The sequence below is a fragment of the Lynx canadensis genome, chromosome B1 (assembly GCF_007474595.2).
Source record: "Lynx canadensis isolate LIC74 chromosome B1, mLynCan4.pri.v2, whole genome shotgun sequence".
Lineage (NCBI taxonomy): Eukaryota > Metazoa > Chordata > Mammalia > Carnivora > Felidae > Lynx > Lynx canadensis.
This window is the reverse complement of record NC_044306.2, coordinates 29,039,231-29,059,134: the sequence shown is the minus strand read 5'-3', so window position 1 is coordinate 29,059,134 and position 19,904 is coordinate 29,039,231. Positions and strand designations below refer to the sequence as shown.

Here is a 19,904-nt window from a genome sequence, read left to right as displayed (position 1 = left end):
ATTTCATCTGTAAAATGGGTATAATGATGCCAACCTCTTGGTTAGTTATCAGGATTTAGGGAGGTAATATATACGAAGGGCTTAACACAGAATGAGCAGACTAAATAAGCTCACATCATTAGGGAGATGATAGAAAGAGCCATTATGTCCTTTTTTATGTAACTACAAAAAGGTTAGTTTTCATCTTGCTCAATTCCCCTAAGATATTCTAAATGCAAATTTTCTGCTCTCAGCCCGGTTCCACAGAGCACACAGCAAGATGAGAAATCTTCCCAAAGTCCTGAGACCAAACCACAGGAGCAGCCACTCCGCACTCTGGATAGGCAAGTGGGGTCTGGCAGACTGGTTTTTTCCTCTGTGTGTGCGAGAAGGTTCCCTCGGGGTCATTCTGGGAATGGGGCCATCTCAATTCTCCTGCCCAAGGGCACCTGCCCCAATCTGCTGCTGCTCAGACTCAGGGCTTAGCATGCGGTGCAGAGAGGAGGGCTCTTCTCTCCTCCCCAGGAGAGCTGCAGACCACACACTCTCACCTCCTTGCCGCTCTGTCATCTGCTCACATGCTGCCCAGCTGCTCTTCTCCAAGTTCCCTTACTTGGTGTCTCATTATTGCTCTTTCTTGGAGCCATGCCCCAGAGTCCGTTTGGAAAGGGCATATTTTCATTTAACTTTTTAAAGAAAGGTGTTTCTCTCTCTCTCTCTCTCTCTCTCTCTCTCTCTCTCTCTCTCTCTCTCTCTCTCCTCCTCCTCCTCCCTCCCTCTCTCCACTTTCCGTCTTTCCCCTGCCTCTGCTGCTGCCACCACATACAGCATTTTGCAGAAAGAACCCTTGCTGCAGAGCCAGCACAACTGAGCCTGAACAAATACTCCTCTCTGACCAAGCAACTTCCCCAGATGCAACCCACACCTGAGAGGGGCTGCCTGTTGAAGCAGGGCTGAAGAGCACCTGGCTGCTACAACGCTCCTAATGTGCACAACCGCACACTTGGGGCAGTACTCTGTTAAAGGACCTCTGGCACCCAGGTTAGGGGAATGTCCATTCATAAGGGAAGGAACAGCACAGCCCTCAAGGGGGTGATGCTCATCTTTATGTCTGCCTCTGCTGCTACCTCCCTCCACGTCCCCGGCTACACTGCATCCTTGCTGCCCTGAGCTGGGCTCCATGAGAACGACCTCCCTCTTAGCTCTCCCAATTAACATCAGTAAGGCACTGACTACAACCTAGGTGCTGCACATACATTATCCCAGCCCACACTCACTCATCTCTAAGACAGACACGTTATTCTCATTTTACATCAAGTTTGGAAACTTCAAGAAACATTCCCAAGGTCACAAGTGACACAGGGAAATCTAGAAGCCAAGGCCACATCCTCAAGCAGTATGCTACGTACACTTCAGGCTCCAGCTCTTACCCTACTGGACCTCACCATGTCCCACTCCCCTCCTGGAGAAATATTAACGTTCATGTGTGTTGTTTCCTCAATCCAACAATGAAATTATTAGCATAGACCTTTTAGAGGCACAATGTCCTCTCTGGACACACACAGCTGGGCTTGTTCATTGCAGGATATTGAAGACACAGTTTTGTACAAGTAGGTCTGACTTCAATACTGTCAAAACACATCCAGTCCCCCTACCCAATCACTCACAAGTAAACTCTTTAAAGATCAACAAGAAAGTTGACTGCTAGCAACGGGTGCCCATTGTGACAGAGAGGACAAGACAGCCTCACTCAAGGGACAGTGCAACTAGCATTCTATCAGGCTGTACTGTTCTGAACCTTGTCATGCTTCTAACAGAGGAAATCAAATGACCTGAATGCAAATAAATGCCTCTCAGCAGCTGTGTGACCTTTAAAGTTCTGTAAACCTTTTTGAATCCTGGGTTAAAATGGGAATAAAATGATATACGTTGGTGTTAAGGAGCTAAAATATGTAAAAATGTTCGGCACATAATAGAAACTCAATAAGCTCTAAAATTTTTTTTTTTAATTAATCTTTATTTTTGAGAGAGAGACAGAGTGTGAGCAGGGGACGGGTAAGGGCAGAGACAGAGGGAGAGACAGAATCTCAAACAGGCTCCAGGCTCTGAGCTGTCAGCATAGAGCCCGACATGGGGCTTGAACCCACGAACTTCGAGATCATGACCTGAGCTGAAGTCGGACACCTAACCGACCGAGCCACCCAGGCACCCCTAAAACTTTTAGGGAGTCTAAGGGCTCCCAAACCTAAGTGCACACCAAAATCGCCTGGAGAGATTTTCAAAAATGCAGAGTCTCAGGACACACTCTCTGGACCACATGAATTATTCTCTCCAGGAGTCTAGCCCAGAAATCTCTATATTCTAGTCTGCAAACCATTCCTGCAAACCACTGGCCTGTGCAATATCAGAGCATCTGGTCCAAAAATCCATCCATGGTTCTCCAAGATGAACTAGACTGAGAAGCTGCTAAGGTCAGAGGTTTCACAGCTTTTCTTCCTATCTTTTGGAGATTTCCTTTTCGAACTTTTCCCCGATTTCCTTTGATTTATAATGTGTGGTTTTCATAAATAGGAGTCCTAGCTTATTTACACTGTATCAGGGTTAGGAATACCCAAAGTATAAATCATCACACGAAAACACCATTATTGCACAGAAAGGAAACAAATGAAAACAGGAAATTCAAAACCATTCCTCCCATGATGGTTCACACTCCACATGCAAATATCGCTATGAACACATCAATCCAGCAGCTTACTAGGCAATAAAAAGACTATGTAGACAGGCAGGAAAAATGCATTCAGTTACTGTCAGAATAATAACTTTGCGTTTCTTGACTACTGTGCATTAAAACACTCTGTCATAGCTTCAGATAAAGGTAGCTCTCTGTCAACCTAATACACGGTCCAAGGACCTTTGGACTCAAATATTTTTTTTTAATTAGATTGATAGATGTCACTTCACAAGTATTGATGTGACGATGCATTAAAATTCCCAAAGGACCTGGGTTCTACTATAGAGAGAGTACTTCGTTCTCAAATCAACATGTCAAGAAAATTCTGAACAATTTTCCACTGAAGTGGCTTCCATGGTACATAGGAAAGACTCTTATCTAAGGGCAAACACACTAATAAAAGGGTGACCTTCAGCAACATTTTAGTAACACTGTATGTCACAATTTGATTTTTTTTAAAAATCACATCTTTGTACAAACTACCCATTTCTCTCTCTCAAATAGTCATTTTTCCCAACTCCATGCCAAAAAAAAAAAAAAAGTCAGTTCTTAAAACAGGTTCCTGCTACCATGTTTAAACAAAAATATTAGTAAAACTCAGACTTCATAATCCAGAGGTTGGTCATAGTACTTCAGCCCACCCCTGTCTGGACTCCCACCCTGGCAACTTGGCCAGAACTGCTTTACGAGACCTCTATGCTGCTACCAACAACACACACTTTTAAATGTGGTGTTCTGGCAGCGGTCAGCACTCCAGAGATGCTGCCTTGAGCTCTCCCTTACCCATTCTCCCAAGTGACTTTCTAGGGACTCGGACACAGCTCATAGATTCGAACACTTCCTCCATCCTGAATCCGCTTTAGGTCTCCCTTTCACTGTCCGGCTGCTCCCTTCCTGTCACCTCTCTCTCTTCTCTGCTTCGTCTTTAAAGGTGGCTCATGCTTCCTTCTGCACTCTACCTCACCTTCTACCCACTTTCGCTAAGCAAGTATACCTACCCTCATGGAGACAGAAATCCTGTCCTTGTCCAAAACCCCACATTCATAAACCCAACCTAGACTTGCCTTGTGAGCTGCATCCAGACAGGTGCTTCCCTGGCATTTCCACTGGGATATATCAAAAACACAAGGAATTGAACACTCCTTTGCCTGCAATATTCCCCCCACCTCATTCCCTATCACACATACAACTGTTCAGGCCAGAAACCCAGGAGCCATCATCCCCAGCCCTTCTACAAGCATTCCACCTTCCTAACCAGGACTAAAAGAGACCTCCAAGGCAGTCTCAAATCCGTTTGCTTCTCTGCATCCTACTGACCCCACGCTAGAGCAAGCCCACATCCTAATCTCACTCACAGCCCCACCTCAGCTCCCCGCATGTACTGGAGGTCCCTTCCAGCCCACTCTGTGCAACAGCCAGTTGTGATACTTTGAAAATGGAAATCCTGGGGCACCTGGGTGCCTCAGTCAGTTAAGCGTCCGACTTCAGCTCAGGACATGGTCTCACGGTTCATGAGTCTGAGCCCCGCGTCCGTCTCTGTGCTGACAGCTCGGAGCCTGGAGCCTGCTTCCATTTCTGTGTCTCCCTCTCTCTCTGTCCCTCCCCACTCACACTCTTGTCTGTCTCTCTCTCTCTCCCTGCTCTCAAGAATAAAAAAACATTAATTTTTTTAATAAAAATGGAAATCTTGTAACTCCTGGACTTAAAAATCCTGCAGTGGTTTCCCATGCTTTCAGGACAAAGTCCAGAATCCCTACAAGTCCTGAATGATTGTATTTTTCTCCTTACTTCTCAGATATCATCCTTGCCTCTTTCACATGCAGTCCCTCATCCCTGCCTCAGGAGTGGACATGACCTTCCCCCACCCCCTGCCTTCCCTACCTCACTCAGAAATGCCTCATTCTCAAGGAGTCCTTCCTGTACCTTTGTAACTAAAATGGAATTTTCTGTTATATGTTCACAGAGTACCTTGTACTTTTCTCTCATAAAGCTAAGTGCAATTGTAAATATTTTTCCTACAATTCTTTGCGTAACAGTTCTTTCTACTCTTAGCGAGAAAAGAGCCAGCTAGGTCTAATTTCATTGCCACGATCCCAGAAACAGTACAGAGACAAGCAAGTAATAGATGCCCAATAAATATTTACTGAATATGCAAATTCATCAAGTACACTCCCTGTTTTTCTTCTTCTATTAGTTACCTACATTGGCTTAGTGATCTCACGATTCTCATAATTTAAGCAACATCCTCAGGATGGCCTCTGCGACTTCTCTGACAGGTCAGGAGCACCTAAATCTAAGAGGAAAGAATAGGATTTGGGGGCTGTACAAATTGGTTGCAAAAGATATGGGTAATTTAATGATACATCTCTAATCCATTTTAATGAACACACATGCCCTCCAATTGACCTGCAGGCAAGAGATCCCTTTCAGCTCTTCTTTAGTGACCTGGAACTCAAGAACTTGGTACCAAGAGAAGACTGAAGAACACGACAAATGTATCATTATTCTTTATACTTTACACATAACTCTTAAACATCCTTTTTACCTTCTTAATATTTGATACAAATATTTTTCAAAAGAGCATAACAATAATATGTATGACGGAGATGCGCAAAGGACTATTTTTACACAGCTTCAAAAGCGTTCATTCATTGTCTCTATTCGCCTGTTACAAATTGGCTCCTTTTCCTCCTGGGCTGCACAAAGAAAGCCCAAGCATACACCCAGTTAATCATAAAATCACCAACAATTCTTACGTTCAGGAAGTAGGTGGATGATATTGGCACCTTAATCATTTTCATGGACTTTTCAATAGTATGTTAAAGAGAAATATTACTGAGTGCATAATGACAGTTATTTAGGAAGTTACTGGAAAGAGAACTACTGAAAAGTTAATAAAAGTGATTAAAAACAGTGGAAAGATTACTCTTCAATACATTTAATACACCGGGCAGGTTTAACCTAACAATTGTGCTTTTACAGGCAGCTTTATCAGCCATTTTAATTTATCCTACTAAGAAGAAATGTGCATCATGAAACCCAATTAAGTCAGCAGTGATAAAGCGTGAGAGGATTTCTCCACAGTCCCTCTATCAAAATGATTTGTTAAACATGGAGGTCTAAAAGGCATCCTAACATGCTAGTGAAAGACACAGTCAATGTGGCCTCACCCTGTGCATTTTCAATGACAGTGAATGAAACCAGACATAGTGAGCATTAAACTTCGAAGATTTATTGCAAAACTAACCTATAAAATGCTAAGTTGAGCTCAAGGAAGAGCATGTAGTTAATATGCTATTTATCTACAATACACATAGATAGCTCTTATGATCTGCTCCACACACACCTATTGGGCTATCCCACTGCAATGAGGCACAAGACAAATTTGTCCACTTTTCAGATAGCCAAGCTATTAAAAATAAAATAACCATCACAAACTGGAACCCTGCCCGTTTCAATCAATTTGGTCTGAAGTGAGGTTCAGCTACGCCCCACGTATTAGCACAGGTCTCTTTTAGAGGTGAGTAGAGACTAGAACATCTCCTGCTTTGACTACACACTAGGCAGAAATAAACTATTGCATTTGAGCCATTACATATTTGGGGTATCACTTGTTACAATAGTCAGCCTGCCCTTACAAATGCATCTACTATGAGGAGGGCAATGTTCTCCAGGGGCAAAATCCCTTAAATAAGACACAGTCCTCGTTACAAGTCAGTATTTCTATTAAAAACACCATTTATTGATTTTCCTTGCTAAAAAGCAATACACGTTAATTATAAAAACTTTAGAAATCCAAATAAAATGAAGAAAATTCTAAACATCAATAATGCCAATGCCCAATTGTTCTACAGCCTTCTGTTATATAGCTTTCAGGCTTTTATTTCTCTTTAGATAGACACACAAGATTAACAGATAAGATGGATGAGGTAAACAGATGATGGATAAAAGTAATCATACACATATTATAGAATAATATACTTTTTTCGCTCGACAATATATCGGGAACAAATCTCTAAGTAATGATACTTTATTTAATCATTCTCCCACTAAAGGAAGGTAGCAAAGGTACAAAATGTAGACAGAGAGGCAGACCACTCTGGGAAAGGGAAATTATATATGCAAGTGCACAGAGCCCTCAAGCGACTCAGCAAATGGGGACCAATGCCATCGGCGTAGCACAGGGTTCCAGGCAGAAGAAGGAACCAGATAAGAACGCTTAGACAAAAGGTGAAAGGCCGTCTATGCCATTCTAAGGAGCCTGGATTTTATCCTGATGGCAAGTGAAGAGCCTCATGCAATGGTGCAGTATGGTCTTTTCCGCATCAGAAAGATCACTCCAGCAATGCCAGAGAGAGTGAATTTAAGAAGGGGAGAATCCATGAGCCAAGTTAAGAGGTTGTTGCAGTAAGAATGGGAATCACTACAGAAACAATGACGTTGGGGTAGAAGGGACAAATGAGATGTTAAGGAGGCGGAATCAATGGGATCTGGTCACCAGACGGCTATGGAGCAAAAGGAGAGGCCTCCTGTTTGAAGTAACTGAGAAGACACTGATGCTCTCATACGGTGAGGGGTTACATGAATTCAGAGGGGCACCTACTACTCTGACACAGAATGAGCTGTCAATCAAGAAAGCCACTGGTAGTGATAGTACTGATTATAACAGAAGTGGTAGCAGCTTCATTATTAGCATACAGATATACACACGGACTGGCAGGGGAGATGAGGAGACATCATTTAATGTGCTTCCTATAAAGTGCCTATAGGACATTCAGGTGGATTATCTGGTAAAGAGTTGGATATATGAACCTGGAGCCCGCCCGCCCCCCCCCCCAAAAAAATTAGGGTTTGGCCTGGAGATATGGATTTGGAAACCACAATTTACAAGCAGTGTGGAATCTACTAAAGGAGATGAATTCACCAGGGGTTCAGGGAGGCCAAAGTGAAGGAAAAATGAAACTGGACGTATCCTGCCGGAGTCCTGCCCTGCCCCGGACGGGCCCTGTGGCACAGCCAAGGCCTCTGCCTGCAGTAATTGAAGAAGTCAAAGTGAATTATTCCTTGTTTGACAACTTGTTTCAGCATTGCTCGCTCTACTCATAAAAGGACTAGGATATATTATTTCCTTGCCCAAACCACAAGAATCATAAGCTGAGAAACAAAGCCTCTCACCCCCACTCCACACTGACATGGGAATGCTGTCCCTACCATCACCAGGACGGCTGCCAGCCGTGGTAAACAAGCCCTCACCGCTCTGTGCCGGCCTCATGCGTTCCCACAACACAGATAATTATTAAAACCTAAAACAGTGCCAGATTTGCATTTTTTAAATAAATAAAAACTCACAACGAAACACTTTGACTCTTCCCTTTTCATTTTATATAAACAAATAGCTGAACTTTCTTCTCAAAGTTTACAGTTGTGGATTCATCTCTTAATCACCCTTTATAATTTCAAAGACAGGGCTGAAGACACAATGGTATTTGCTTCTTGAAGAGAGGAAGCTCATGAACACAAATAACTTCTATGATTTCAGAGAGCATGACACATGACAACAACACGAAAAGGCAACGGAGGTAGAAAGGCTTAGGGGAGGAAGGAGATACTTTTTCGCGAAGACTCCCTCTCATTAAGCTCTCCTATGGCCCTTTCAGATTGTCTAAACGTTTCACAATCATTTTTCCAGGATTAGACTCCTTGGAACAATGCAAAACATGAGAGGAGAGGAAGAGAAAAGCTCCAGGGTCAGTAGCAGAAGTAGTATGTTGGTTCATTTCTTTTCTTAATAATTTTTTAACAGTTTTTTTTTTTTTTTTTCACTTTTTGAGAGACAGAGACAGAGTACAAGCAAGGGAGGGGCAGACAGAGAGGAAGACACACAATTTGAAGCAGGCTCCAGGCTCTGAGCTGTCAGCACAGAGCCCGATGCAGGGCTTGAACCCACCAACTGTGAGATCATGACCTGAGCCGAAGTCGGACACTTAACCAACCAAGCCACCCAGGCCCCTGCTGGGTCATTTCTGAACAAGGACTAGATGCACTTTGAATGAACCATGAAGAACATGGTTCTTCCCTCCCACTCTGCATACTAGGGAACTGAGACCCAAGGAGGGAATGTTACTTACACATAGCACACAGATACTAAACTACAAAGCTGGAAGTGAAAAACAGTGCTCCTGACTCTGAGGCCAGGCACTTTTCAGTTGTGAATAAGCTGAGGACTTCCCTCCCCACCACCCCCATCCCCTAGGGTCTACTCACAGATACTGTGGTGTAACTGGTGAGGCAAGACTACACACAGAAAAATTGTTAACTACATCCATTTTTTTGTAACAACAATAACATAAGGGAAATTTGCTATGGCACCATGCATAAAGCTTACAGTGGAAAGGTGCTCTGTGTCCAAAGACTACAGTGAGTGTTTCTGACAGGATCATTACTGGGACTGTCATAGAGGCAGTAGGATATGACCTGTCCCTTAAAGGAGACAGAATATCCACAGGCAGAAATGAGGGAAGACACAGATCCAGGCAGAAGAAATGGCCTATGTAAAAACAGCAGTGGGAAAGTGTGTGGCCTGTTCATGGAGCAATTAGACTGGATAAAAACATTTATGCAGTAAAACTGAAAAAGATTAGGCTTGGTCTGGAGTAAGGAAGACAGGAAATACCAGCATCTAAAGTTAACTATGGTGGATCCACTGAAAGTTTCTGAGCAAAGAGAGGTCATTCAATAAAAGGAATACTTTAGAAATACTCACTGTCCAGAGAGCTTCGGTGGCTCAGTCAGTTAAGCATCTGACTTCAGCTCAGGTCATGATCTTGTGGTTCACGTGTTTGAGCCCCACATCGAGCTATATGCTCACAGCCTGGAACCTGTTTTGGATTCTGTGTCTCCCTCTCTCTCTACCCCTCCCCTGCTCATGTTCTCTCCCTCTTTCTCTCATAAATAAATGTTAGAAAAAAATTTTAGAAATACTCATCCTCCAGTGCAGTGTTTAACAGAAGGCAATCTGGAGCAGTGGACAGAACAGAGGCAAGGAAATGGTGGCGGTGGGGGGGAGAGTATGTAAATTTAATGAATGATTAAAATCAAAGATTCTGAGACTCATCCAAAGATGATAAGCCACCTTTCTAGACCATGTTGATAGCATATGAAGAAAAATACAATATTCTTATGGTGACCAAAGGCCAAGTCTACTTTTTTTTTTTTATTTTATTAATGTTTTTATTTATTTTTGAGAAAGGGAAAGAGAGAGACAGAGCAAGTGGGGAAGGGGCAGAGAGAGAGGGAGACACAGAATCCAAAGCAGGCTCCAGGCTCTGAGCTGTCAGCACAGAGCTGGACACGGGGCTTGAACTCACGAGCTGTGAGATCACGACCTGAGCTGAAGTCAGACGCTTAACCGAGCCACGCAGGCACCCTTGGCCAAGTCTACTGTTTAATTCTTGTATTGGTTTTTACTAAGCCATTATCTGCTGTAATTTAGTTACTGGGTGGCTGCAGATTCAGGAACCTAAATGCTGGGTAAATTAAGAGTTGAACAAATGAACACCTCTGTTTTCTGAGCACTTTCGTTTCTTATTAATGACAGTGTAATAATTAGAGGCACGAACACGGAACAGAAAACAATATAAAAACTGTTCCCCACCACTTCACACCCATTAGGTTGGCTGTTATCAAACCATAAAAAAATAAAACATGTTAGAACATGGAGAAATCAGAACCCTGTGTGGGAAAGGGAAATGGTGTAGCTACTGTGGAAAACGGTACAGTAGTTCCTCAAAAAAAGAAAGAAACCTAGACTTACCATAATCCAGCAATTCCACTTCTGGCACACACCCAAAAGAAAGGAAAACCAGGTCTTGAGCAGATATTTGTACATTCATAGAAGCTTTATTCCCAATAGCCAAAAGGTAGAAGCAACTTGAATGTCCACTGACAAATGAATGGATAAACAAAATGTGGTCTATATGTGCAATGTAATATTCAGCCTTAAAAAGCAATGACACTCTGACCCATTAAAACACAGATGAACCTTACCGACGTTATGCCAAATAAAACAAGCCAGTCACAAAAATGCAAAAACTGTAGGATTCCACTCTTATGAGGTACCTAGAATAATCAAATTCACAGAGACAGAAATTGGAATGGTAGCTGGCAGGGGTTGGAGGAGAAGGGAATCGAGAGTTATTATTTAATGGGTATGGAGTTTTGGTTGGGGAAGATAACACGACAACAGATAGATGGTGGTAATGGTTGCCCAACAATGTCAATACCTAATGCAACTGAACTTAAAAACGGTTAAGGTGGTAAATTCTATGTTACTACAATTTGGGGGGGGGGGGGGAGGGAAGAAACGCTCAGCAGAATTAGACTACAGTCCAAAATGCTAGCATTTTTCATAAAATTCCTGCTCCAGTGAAAGAAAAGTTGCTAGTGATCCTGAGAACAGGGGTGAGCAATCTCAGTGGACGGGAAAGACAACAGAAGAAACTGCACCTCAGAGGTGTCCAGGCTGGCAAACAAGAGCCTGTGAAATTTCAAAGCTGTGGCCCTTCTGTGCTGATGGCATGACAAAGAGCACCCCCACTCAGCAGAACATCTCCATCGTGGCAGTCCCCAAAGAGCCTTGACTGCCCGGATCACCTCCCAAGGGCGAAGTCTAATGACAAATTCTATTGGAAGCAAACACAGCCATCCTTCTCCTCAGTAGATAGCTGCCATGAACTGTGCAGAGGTGCGGCCAGGATGCTCCCTGCAGCGGAGGAAAATGCTGCCACTGCATCTGCGGCTTCACTGATAACACATCATGGCCCATGGTGTCTCCAGGGCCAACAGAGACAGTGACAGAAAAGGATCTCATTATTCATCTAAGCCCAAATGGATATGTGCCCTCCCACCTGCAGTCTGTCCAAGAGCTGATGAGATGTCAAAAACAAGGGAGGTGGGGGGGGGGGCAGTGAAAAGTAAGTCATCTCTTTTTTATTGCTTCTTAGGGATATAAGCAGCGCCTTTCCATCTTCAGTTACAAGAACTGAACTTCTATTGCTCAGATGGTTAAACACCTGTTGGGGGAGATCAAGGAAGAACATACAATTTCTGAGTACTGAGATTTAGTACCCAAAATGAGTTGGAATGATGTGGGAGTGGGTTGGCTCAAAACACTAACTATTCAAAAATCTCTTCTGTGCTTCTAAGTCTTTACAATGCAGGGCATTTTTACCCAGCTGGAGCTATAGGCCACACAGAATAAATATTATCAAGAAATAACTGAGAGGGAAAAGTTTACGAGATTAAACAGCCTTTTTCTGAAGCCCAAAAGTTGATGCAGAGGTGGGCCCTGGGTGGTGAGAGGAAGCAATGGTGTCCTGGTAGGATATAGCTCTAATTGCTACTTCCTCTGAATATGCAGCTCACCAAATAAGAGACCTGAAGGAAAAGGAAAAAACAAAAAACAAAAAGCAAAAGCAAAACAAAAACGCTTCTCTCAAAATTTAACCTTGAACAACGATTGCTACTACCCAACAAGCTGGGGTGCTTCCATCATGTATTCATTTAATTATTTAACAGGTATTTAATCTACACAGAACCACCAAGCAGTATGTATCTATCAAAGAGGGGAAAAAGATACAAACTCAACTGAGTGGCAGTTATGACCACATGGTTTTAGTCAGCCCCTCAATTTTTTAGCTTTCTTTGCCTCAATGGCAATTCCCAGGCTAGAGACAAACACTTGGGATGATAGTATTACTGCTGTGAGCTTTCCAAATTTAGCAAAGCATACAATGCCTCACATCTCTTATCACGCCCCCTCCATGTCCTGAGCTCCCAGATGTGCCCACTACCAAGACTCGAGTGCCCTTGTCAAGAATGTCCCCTTGTGCTGGGCTCAGCTCAGCTCACATATTTTGGCAGAGCAAAGAGAAAAGAAACAATTCCCTCCTCCAGGTTGTCTTGGCCCAGCATTACCTCCTAAATCTGGCTACCAGCTCCGGAATCATGCACCACTCTGAGCTGTTTTCTTCCAGCACAGTGGGGCAGATATCCAAAGCCAGAGCCTTGGGCTTTGGGAGAAAAACTTCTGAAATTGAGATACAAGGCAGATTACCATCTGTGCCCTCATGAGATAGACAACGAGCCTATCAGACTCGGAAGGACCATCTACATTCACAGTATTGTGATCTAAGATCTCTATTTTCTGATATATTTGGACCTGGACAGCGGAAGTCCGAGGTGTCAAGAGAAGGCTAATCATTGTAATGATGAACAGCAGTCCTATACTTCAGTTTCTCACAGACTAGGATCCACTCATAAGCCTCATTGTTTACCTAAAGGCTTCCTTTGCAGTTTCCTCACACAGCAAAGAGATGAAGGGAATATACCTATGGAGTCTGAGGTAAGACCTAGTAGGACGGTCTCCCATGTATCATCCAAGCTGTGGGTAAACTAAATTTCTATTTGTTTGTTTGGTTATTATGAAAAGCAAGATTAAAAATTTTACTAGGTCCTAATGGGGAGAACTCAGGTTAGGACATAGTTTGCAAGGAAACTGCTTTTGATAAGGAAAAATATCCTGGTTCTCTTAAAGACCAAAAAATAGTGTAAATTACCATCTATGTATCTCTCTGTAGGATTCCTTGATGGCAAATCTAAGGTGGGGGAATTTTTTTTCCCCTAAACATTGGATCTATGCCAAACAGAGATGAGTCAACCCATTTCAAGCCTTCGACTTCACCAAAATTTCTTTTATTTTATCTACTTTAACCTGTAAGGATCATTTGGGGACAGAGAGCCAGGAGGCAAGCCTTCAGAAAGAGGCTTGCTTCAAGCACACCATGGCACTAAACAATATGAAAACACAACCTCTCAACTAGCACTTACCTCAAATGAGTAAGAGACTGAAGTCTATATTCTATAAATTCTCAAATAACTCAACTTCGGATTTAAAAGTACGGCAGAATGTATCACTCATCAGTTGTTCCGTGGTACAAAGTGACTGATATTTGGGGGAGTGGCTAGGTCATATGATCGCTCATAATGTTACTTTAATTTTAACTTAAGTTTTATGATAACATAAGAGCACAGAGTAACACGTGCATGCACACATTCAGAGCATTCCTATATGGATGGGATGCTGTCCACAAAGGTCATTTCTGTTATTTAAGAATATGAACATTCAAAATGAGTCCTCACTTTCTCATGAAAACTTTGACTAAGGCATGTTACGCTATTGCTTTTGGCAACAAACTACATGAGTCAAAGGAACCCTAATTTTTTACCTTCTGTTTTCATTATATACTTTTCATTCTTTACTTTCAATGAATGTAATGGTTAATGAACCCTACCACCATTTTTCATCATATACTTTTTGTTTTCATTATCATTCATTTATATAAGGCTAATCAAAATATTCACTAAGACTTATCTGTACAGATATGCTTTTCAAAACATTTAAGCATATCAAAGACAACCAAACCAAAAACCTAAGTGTTACTAAGTATTAAGGGCAGATGAGAGTTGAAAGGTCTTTGGACATCTGGCTAATTCATAAATTGTCACTGAAATTTAAAAATACATATTAAAAGAGGTTATGTTTATAATTAAGAAAAAGATAACAAGAAGAAAACAGGCCCTGAAGCAAAGAAGATTCCCGGAACAATGAATAGATTACATCTGACAAGGGCACTAACCTGCCCAATCACGTCTTTTGCTCTCATTTGCTAGAAATATACAGGCCAGTGGAAGGACGGTGCAGTGTGCAGCCCCCTCAGTGCTGTGTAAGCTTCCCAGTCTTACCTAATACATCAAGACCTATGGTACAACTTTCCCTAGACCCCAAGGACTTACAGATCTCCTACAATGAAGGGGAACTACCCCCTAGTGCTTGTAAAATATCCTACTTCAGATGTTTACATTCTCCTTTTAAGACATTTTTATTCCAAGGAACTGTTTTTCCAAATGACCAATCTTGGGCTCATTTTTTTTTAATCATAAATATAAATATATATATACAGTTTGTCTACTCAACAGAAAAGTGTTTTAGGTATAGATTTTTAACAGTAAGATTTATATAGCTGACAGAGAGCAGTCAAAAACACTCGGGAAATTAAATTTACATGTATATTTATGAAATACAAGCAGTCAAGCTGTATCTGTTCCTACTGTTACTTACTTAATATAGCTTTTATTAAGAATTATCTTCTTCAGTGGTGGCTGGAGAATCCCTGCAGCGTTTGTCATTTTCATAACACCATAAGGTCAGCTCACTTTATTAAATAGTTATTGAGGATATTAGAAAAAGCAAATGCCATTTATCATAAATATTTGATAAACCTGCTTATGTTATCAATATATTCCAGTTATTACAGCATAGACCGAATATCTACATTGGATTATAAGATGATGATGCACAAATCTTGCATGCCCCAATAACATCCATAGATGTTATTCAACATCAGTATTTTGGACATCATTTTCTGCCTAGAATCACTGCAATGCCTTGAAAACTAAAATCGTAGTGCGTCACACGATGATTTGTTTGAATAACAGAAATTTAAATGAACAGCAAATTATTTTGCATTCCAATTAATATAAAACCTAGTAATATTTCTTAGCTTGTTCGGTGAGCAAGAGAAAAAGCAAAGACTGGGAAGTGTTTAAGCAACTACAAGAAGTGTATGTAATTTATACAAACTTCAAATGCAAAGCAAACAAGCTATGAGATTCCGTGTTGTCTTCTAAAATACACTAAGCAGTTGTTTCAAAAGACCCATCTTTCAAGAAAAGAACTTGTTATACAGACACTGCTCAGGAGTTTATCTCAGATGGGTAAAAAAAAAAAAAGAAAAAGAAAAAGAAAAAAAAACTCAGGGGAGACTTCTATCAGCTCAACCCTAAAGCTAATCTGTTGCATGTGTGGTTTCTACACTAGTAAGCAACTTGTAGGAAACAACACTGCAGCTGAGCACATGAGAGCTGGAAACTGTTCCCCGGGATATGATATCACAAAATGACTTTGCTATATTCCCTCTCCAGCCTGGCATCATGGCTCAGGCAGCAACACAACCATCACGCCCCCAGGGCAGCTTCATGTGGTTAGATAAGAACCCCCTGCTCCATCACTCTCCCTGAAATCTTCTCACCAGAAGCACACAGAACCAGCTCAACCAGGACAAATCAGCCCCTCTTCTCTCTGTATGTGTCTTTTTTTTTTTTTTTTTTCCAGTTGGTGTTCCTTTGCCTGGTAAGTTCTGAATGGCACTGTTAACAGAAACCACCCAACGGGGTGAACTCCCAAGTTTTCACACACTCACACACTTTTAAACCCAATATTCCAGTATGGATTTCCCCAGTTCACATTCTCTAAAATAAAATAGCTCATACTATTTACTTTTATCTCACAATAGTACAATAACTACCATGTTGATAAAAACGCAAGAGAAACTTTTAGCATAATTCCCGTCAGGCTTTAGCTAAACCTGTTAGTTAAGGTTTCATGCAACAGCCACAATCTCCAAGTACCTGACACTAAAATCACCACACACAATAATTACACAAACCTGGAGCTGTAACTTCATGATTTCTTAATCTACTCAATTATACACAGGGAGATTTCCAGTTCATTTTAAAAACCTGCTTTGCTTCGCATGACACAATTTCCTATGTAATTCCTTTGACAAACAAAAGAGGAAAACTACCTTCCTGAAGGTCTTCCCCCTTAGAAGCACAAAAACAGAACAGTATTTCTCCAGACAACACGAATATTCCATTTCTAAACATCCTCGGGATGCTTGGAAGAACTTTATCCCTGAAGTCTGACATTTATTTCTAGTCAAAACACAAAATACCATTGCTAATCCAGTAACACACCCCCAATCCTAGGCATTACTGCCAACTACGATCCCTTTTATATCAATTTCCACCATGTATAGTAAATGATTCACAACTCGTGATCTGGGGTAAATGCAAAATCCTTTCTGAATTACATAGAATAAAGCACGTGAAAATTGGACAATGGTGTGGCTTAAAAGGTTTTGTTTCAGATTCTAGAGCAGAGTAACATATACTGCAGTACAATGGTGTTGAGCTTTTGTGTTCCCTAATAAGACAGCTCCCAGCAGAGCGTTTCCCATGTTTTACAGTGACATCTATCAGCCAGACCCGGGGAATCCCAACGTCACTCAGCTTTCTTCAGCACCACTGTCTGAGAACAGCTTCTGTCCACAGAGTGGTGCAATCTTAGCAGGTCTGGCGCACAAAGTGCATTGTTAAAATAGGGAAATGGTGGATGAGCAAGGCTCTTTCCTGTTATTAAAACCAAATTGTTAGGTATTAATTAACTGCAAGATATAAGCACCACAAATGCCAACCAGAAATTTAAGTAATTGGCTATCATCAGATACAAATTTAAGAGAACTGACTTAGTTTGCATCGCAGGCAGACTGAGCCTGGCATGGTGCTGACTTTTGTAAAAATTCAATTAACCCAACCATCTATTAGGCAGATACATAAAGACACAGGGAAAAAGCTACTGTGCATGTTAGAATCTGCGATGTGTAATCATGTTAATTTATGGTTTGAGAAGATACCCTGCTACGCTTTAGTGATTGTATGGTAATCAGAAAATTATACAGATATTTCCAACCTAGAAATTATTTTGTGAATGGCATAAATGCAACACTACCTCAGAAATGTAATCAGATTATCGGCTAATTTCTCAGACCTGATCATATGAAGGAGACCGGAAAACAATACTTTCCAACGGGAAAATGGGGGAAAAAGGTCTGGGAAATCGATTGCTAAACTTGGCTTCCCAAATTCTTCTTCAGGGCCTACACGTGAAGCTCCTTAACTACGCTCATCTGTTCTGATTCACTGAGGTGCCAAAACACACTGCAAACCAAAATATTGTAAAAACGAAAATTCTTGAGAGGACGTCACCAAAAATACCCCCCCCACACACACACACACACACACAACTTTATATTTCTCACAAACACCTATTCCCGAGGTACAGACTGCACCTATCTGTTGGATATGGAGTTGGCCAAAAACTCTGCCCCATTTCTAGAGACATGTCAGCGCTGTGTCCTTTCCTTGCGAGGGCTCCCACAGACACAAACCCCTGACCATCTGCACACTCAAGACTCCAAGTGAAGGAAAGGCGTGAAAGTCCTGTGGGACTCACCCTTCCTCCTTCAAAGGAAAAGCCCCCACACGGCGGCCCATACCTCACCAGCACCTCCTTAACCAAGTTCAACGACGCACTCGCAAGAAAGCAGCCGGCCCATTTCCACGCTACTCGGGAACGAAACCCCAAGGGATTAAAAAGTTTCAGGCGGCCCCCACCGAGGACCAAACTTGGACTCTCACCAATGGCAAAGCCTAGAATCCAGGTAACTGGAGAAGGCGCTGCCTGTGGAATCCAATCCGCGAAACCTTCTCTGAGAATCACTTAGGAGTCCGCAATCCCGAAACTCAACTCCCGAGCCCGCGTGTGCTGGGCAGCCGTCGGGCCCGCGACCTCCCCGCCCGGCCGGAGCGCGCCCCGAGGGGCGAGGAACTTACCGCACCGCTTGCACAGCACCCGGCTGACCTCCTTCTTGAGGTTCCGGCCCGTCTCGAGAGGGGGGAAAGAGGCTCGGAAGGCGGCCGGCGCGCGGCTGCTGCTGTTGGCATCGGGCTCCATGAAGAAGATGTACCTGCTGTCCTCCTTGAGCCTCCCGCAGGAGGGGAAAGCGGGGTGGCCCCAGGCCCCCAGGCGCACGGTGAGCAACGAGTCCTTCTTCAAGCCCCCGGCTTTCACCGCCCACACCTGGTGCACCTTCACCAGATAGGGCGCCTCCTCGTCTCCGGGCTCGCCCGCGCCGGGCGCCGGGGCGCTGGGCCAGGAGGGCACGGTCCCGTTGGCGGTGGGCAGCGGGTCCGGGGCGGGCGGCCCCAGCGCTCCCGGGCCGGCGGCTGGCGGCTCGCGCTCGCCTCCCCACGCCCCTGCCTCGCCCGCCGCCGCCTTCCTGTCGAGTGCCCCCTGCTGCCGCCGCGGCGGGTGCACCTTTCCCTCGATCACCACCGCGGCGCGCTGAGCCAGCTCCTGCACCGAGCCCACGCTGGGCGGGGACGAGTAGCACACCGAGGCCCCCGCGGGAGCCGCCTCGTCGCCGGCGGCCGCCCCCGGCCCCAGGGCCGCGGTCCACAGCAGCAGCAGCGGCAGCAGCGGCGGCGGCGAGCGGGCGGCAGAGCCGGGGCGCGGGGCCCGGGGGCCGGCACTCCCGGAGCGGCGCGGGGAGCGTCGCCATCTCATGGTGTGAGGTGCGTGCGGGCTCCTGGCTGTCGGTTCGGACTCTGCCTCGCTCTCTCGCGCTGCCTCCCTTTTCCTCTCCTCCTGCCCCCCCCCCCACACCACTCCTCCTCCCCCCTACCCGCCTCCTTTTATTTATTTATTGGGGGGGGGTGTAGGAGAGTTGTTTATGGGAGGAGGAGGAAGAGGAGGAGGGAGGGAGAGGTGGGTGGAACCACAGAAAGGCGAAGAGGTATAAGGGCAAAAAAAAAAAAAAAAAAAAAAAAAAGCAAAATAGAAAAGGAAAGAAAAAAAAGCCGCTGCCACCGCCTCGGTTGCTGGGAGTGACAGGTCCTCCCGGCGCCGCCGCCGCGCCCGAGCCCTGCTGTCGGGGCTGCTGTCACAGGAGGAGGACGTGGAGGTGGAGGAGCTGCTCAGCGGGTAACAGTCCTTTGTGTGAAGTGATGCTGCGGCGGCTGCTGAGGCTGCGAGCGAGCGGCTGGGCGAGAGCGCGAGGCAGAGAGCCCTGGAGGCGGAGTTGCGTGCCTGGAAATCGCTGGGTGGCCGCGGCGGCGGCGGCGGCAGCGCCCTGCGCCTCGCCAGCCTGTTTACCTGTGGTGCGAACTCGGCCCGCACTTCCCTTCCCCATGCTGATTCCGGAGCCCGGCCCGCGAGTTTGTCCTCCGCGGTCTCGCCTGCCCTGCGCGCCTCCTCCCTCGCGGGCGCCCCGATTGCTGCAATGAGAGGCCGGGCGGCAAAGAGGCTGCAGTCCGAGTGGGCTGCGGAGATTTACTGGGGAGCGAGAGGTGACGCTTCAGTAATCGGGGACCTGTTAGCCGGCGCAGGACGCCCGACCGCGGTGGGAAGGGGGGGGGGGGGGAGCATGGCGGGCGGGCAAGGAAGAGGGGGACA

The 19,904-nt window shown here is 44.4% G+C and overlaps 1 protein-coding gene across 2 annotated transcripts in view; it reads right to left on the bottom strand.

Annotated features, from left to right (window-relative positions):
* NRG1 (neuregulin 1) overlaps window positions 1-19,065 on the bottom strand; it is a 1,119,525-nt gene extending 1,100,460 nt beyond the window's left edge. Inside the window, exon 1 of one of the 2 annotated variants that reach the window (XM_030312327.1) lies at window positions 18,284-19,065. In XM_030312327.1, coding sequence (XP_030168187.1) covers window positions 18,284-19,016 — 733 coding nt within the window. In that variant the 5' untranslated portion in view covers window positions 19,017-19,065. The remainder of the gene's footprint in view (window positions 1-18,283) is intronic. The other variant, XM_030312313.1, reaches the window with a different exon arrangement.
* Between the last annotated feature and the right edge of the window lie 839 nt (window positions 19,066-19,904).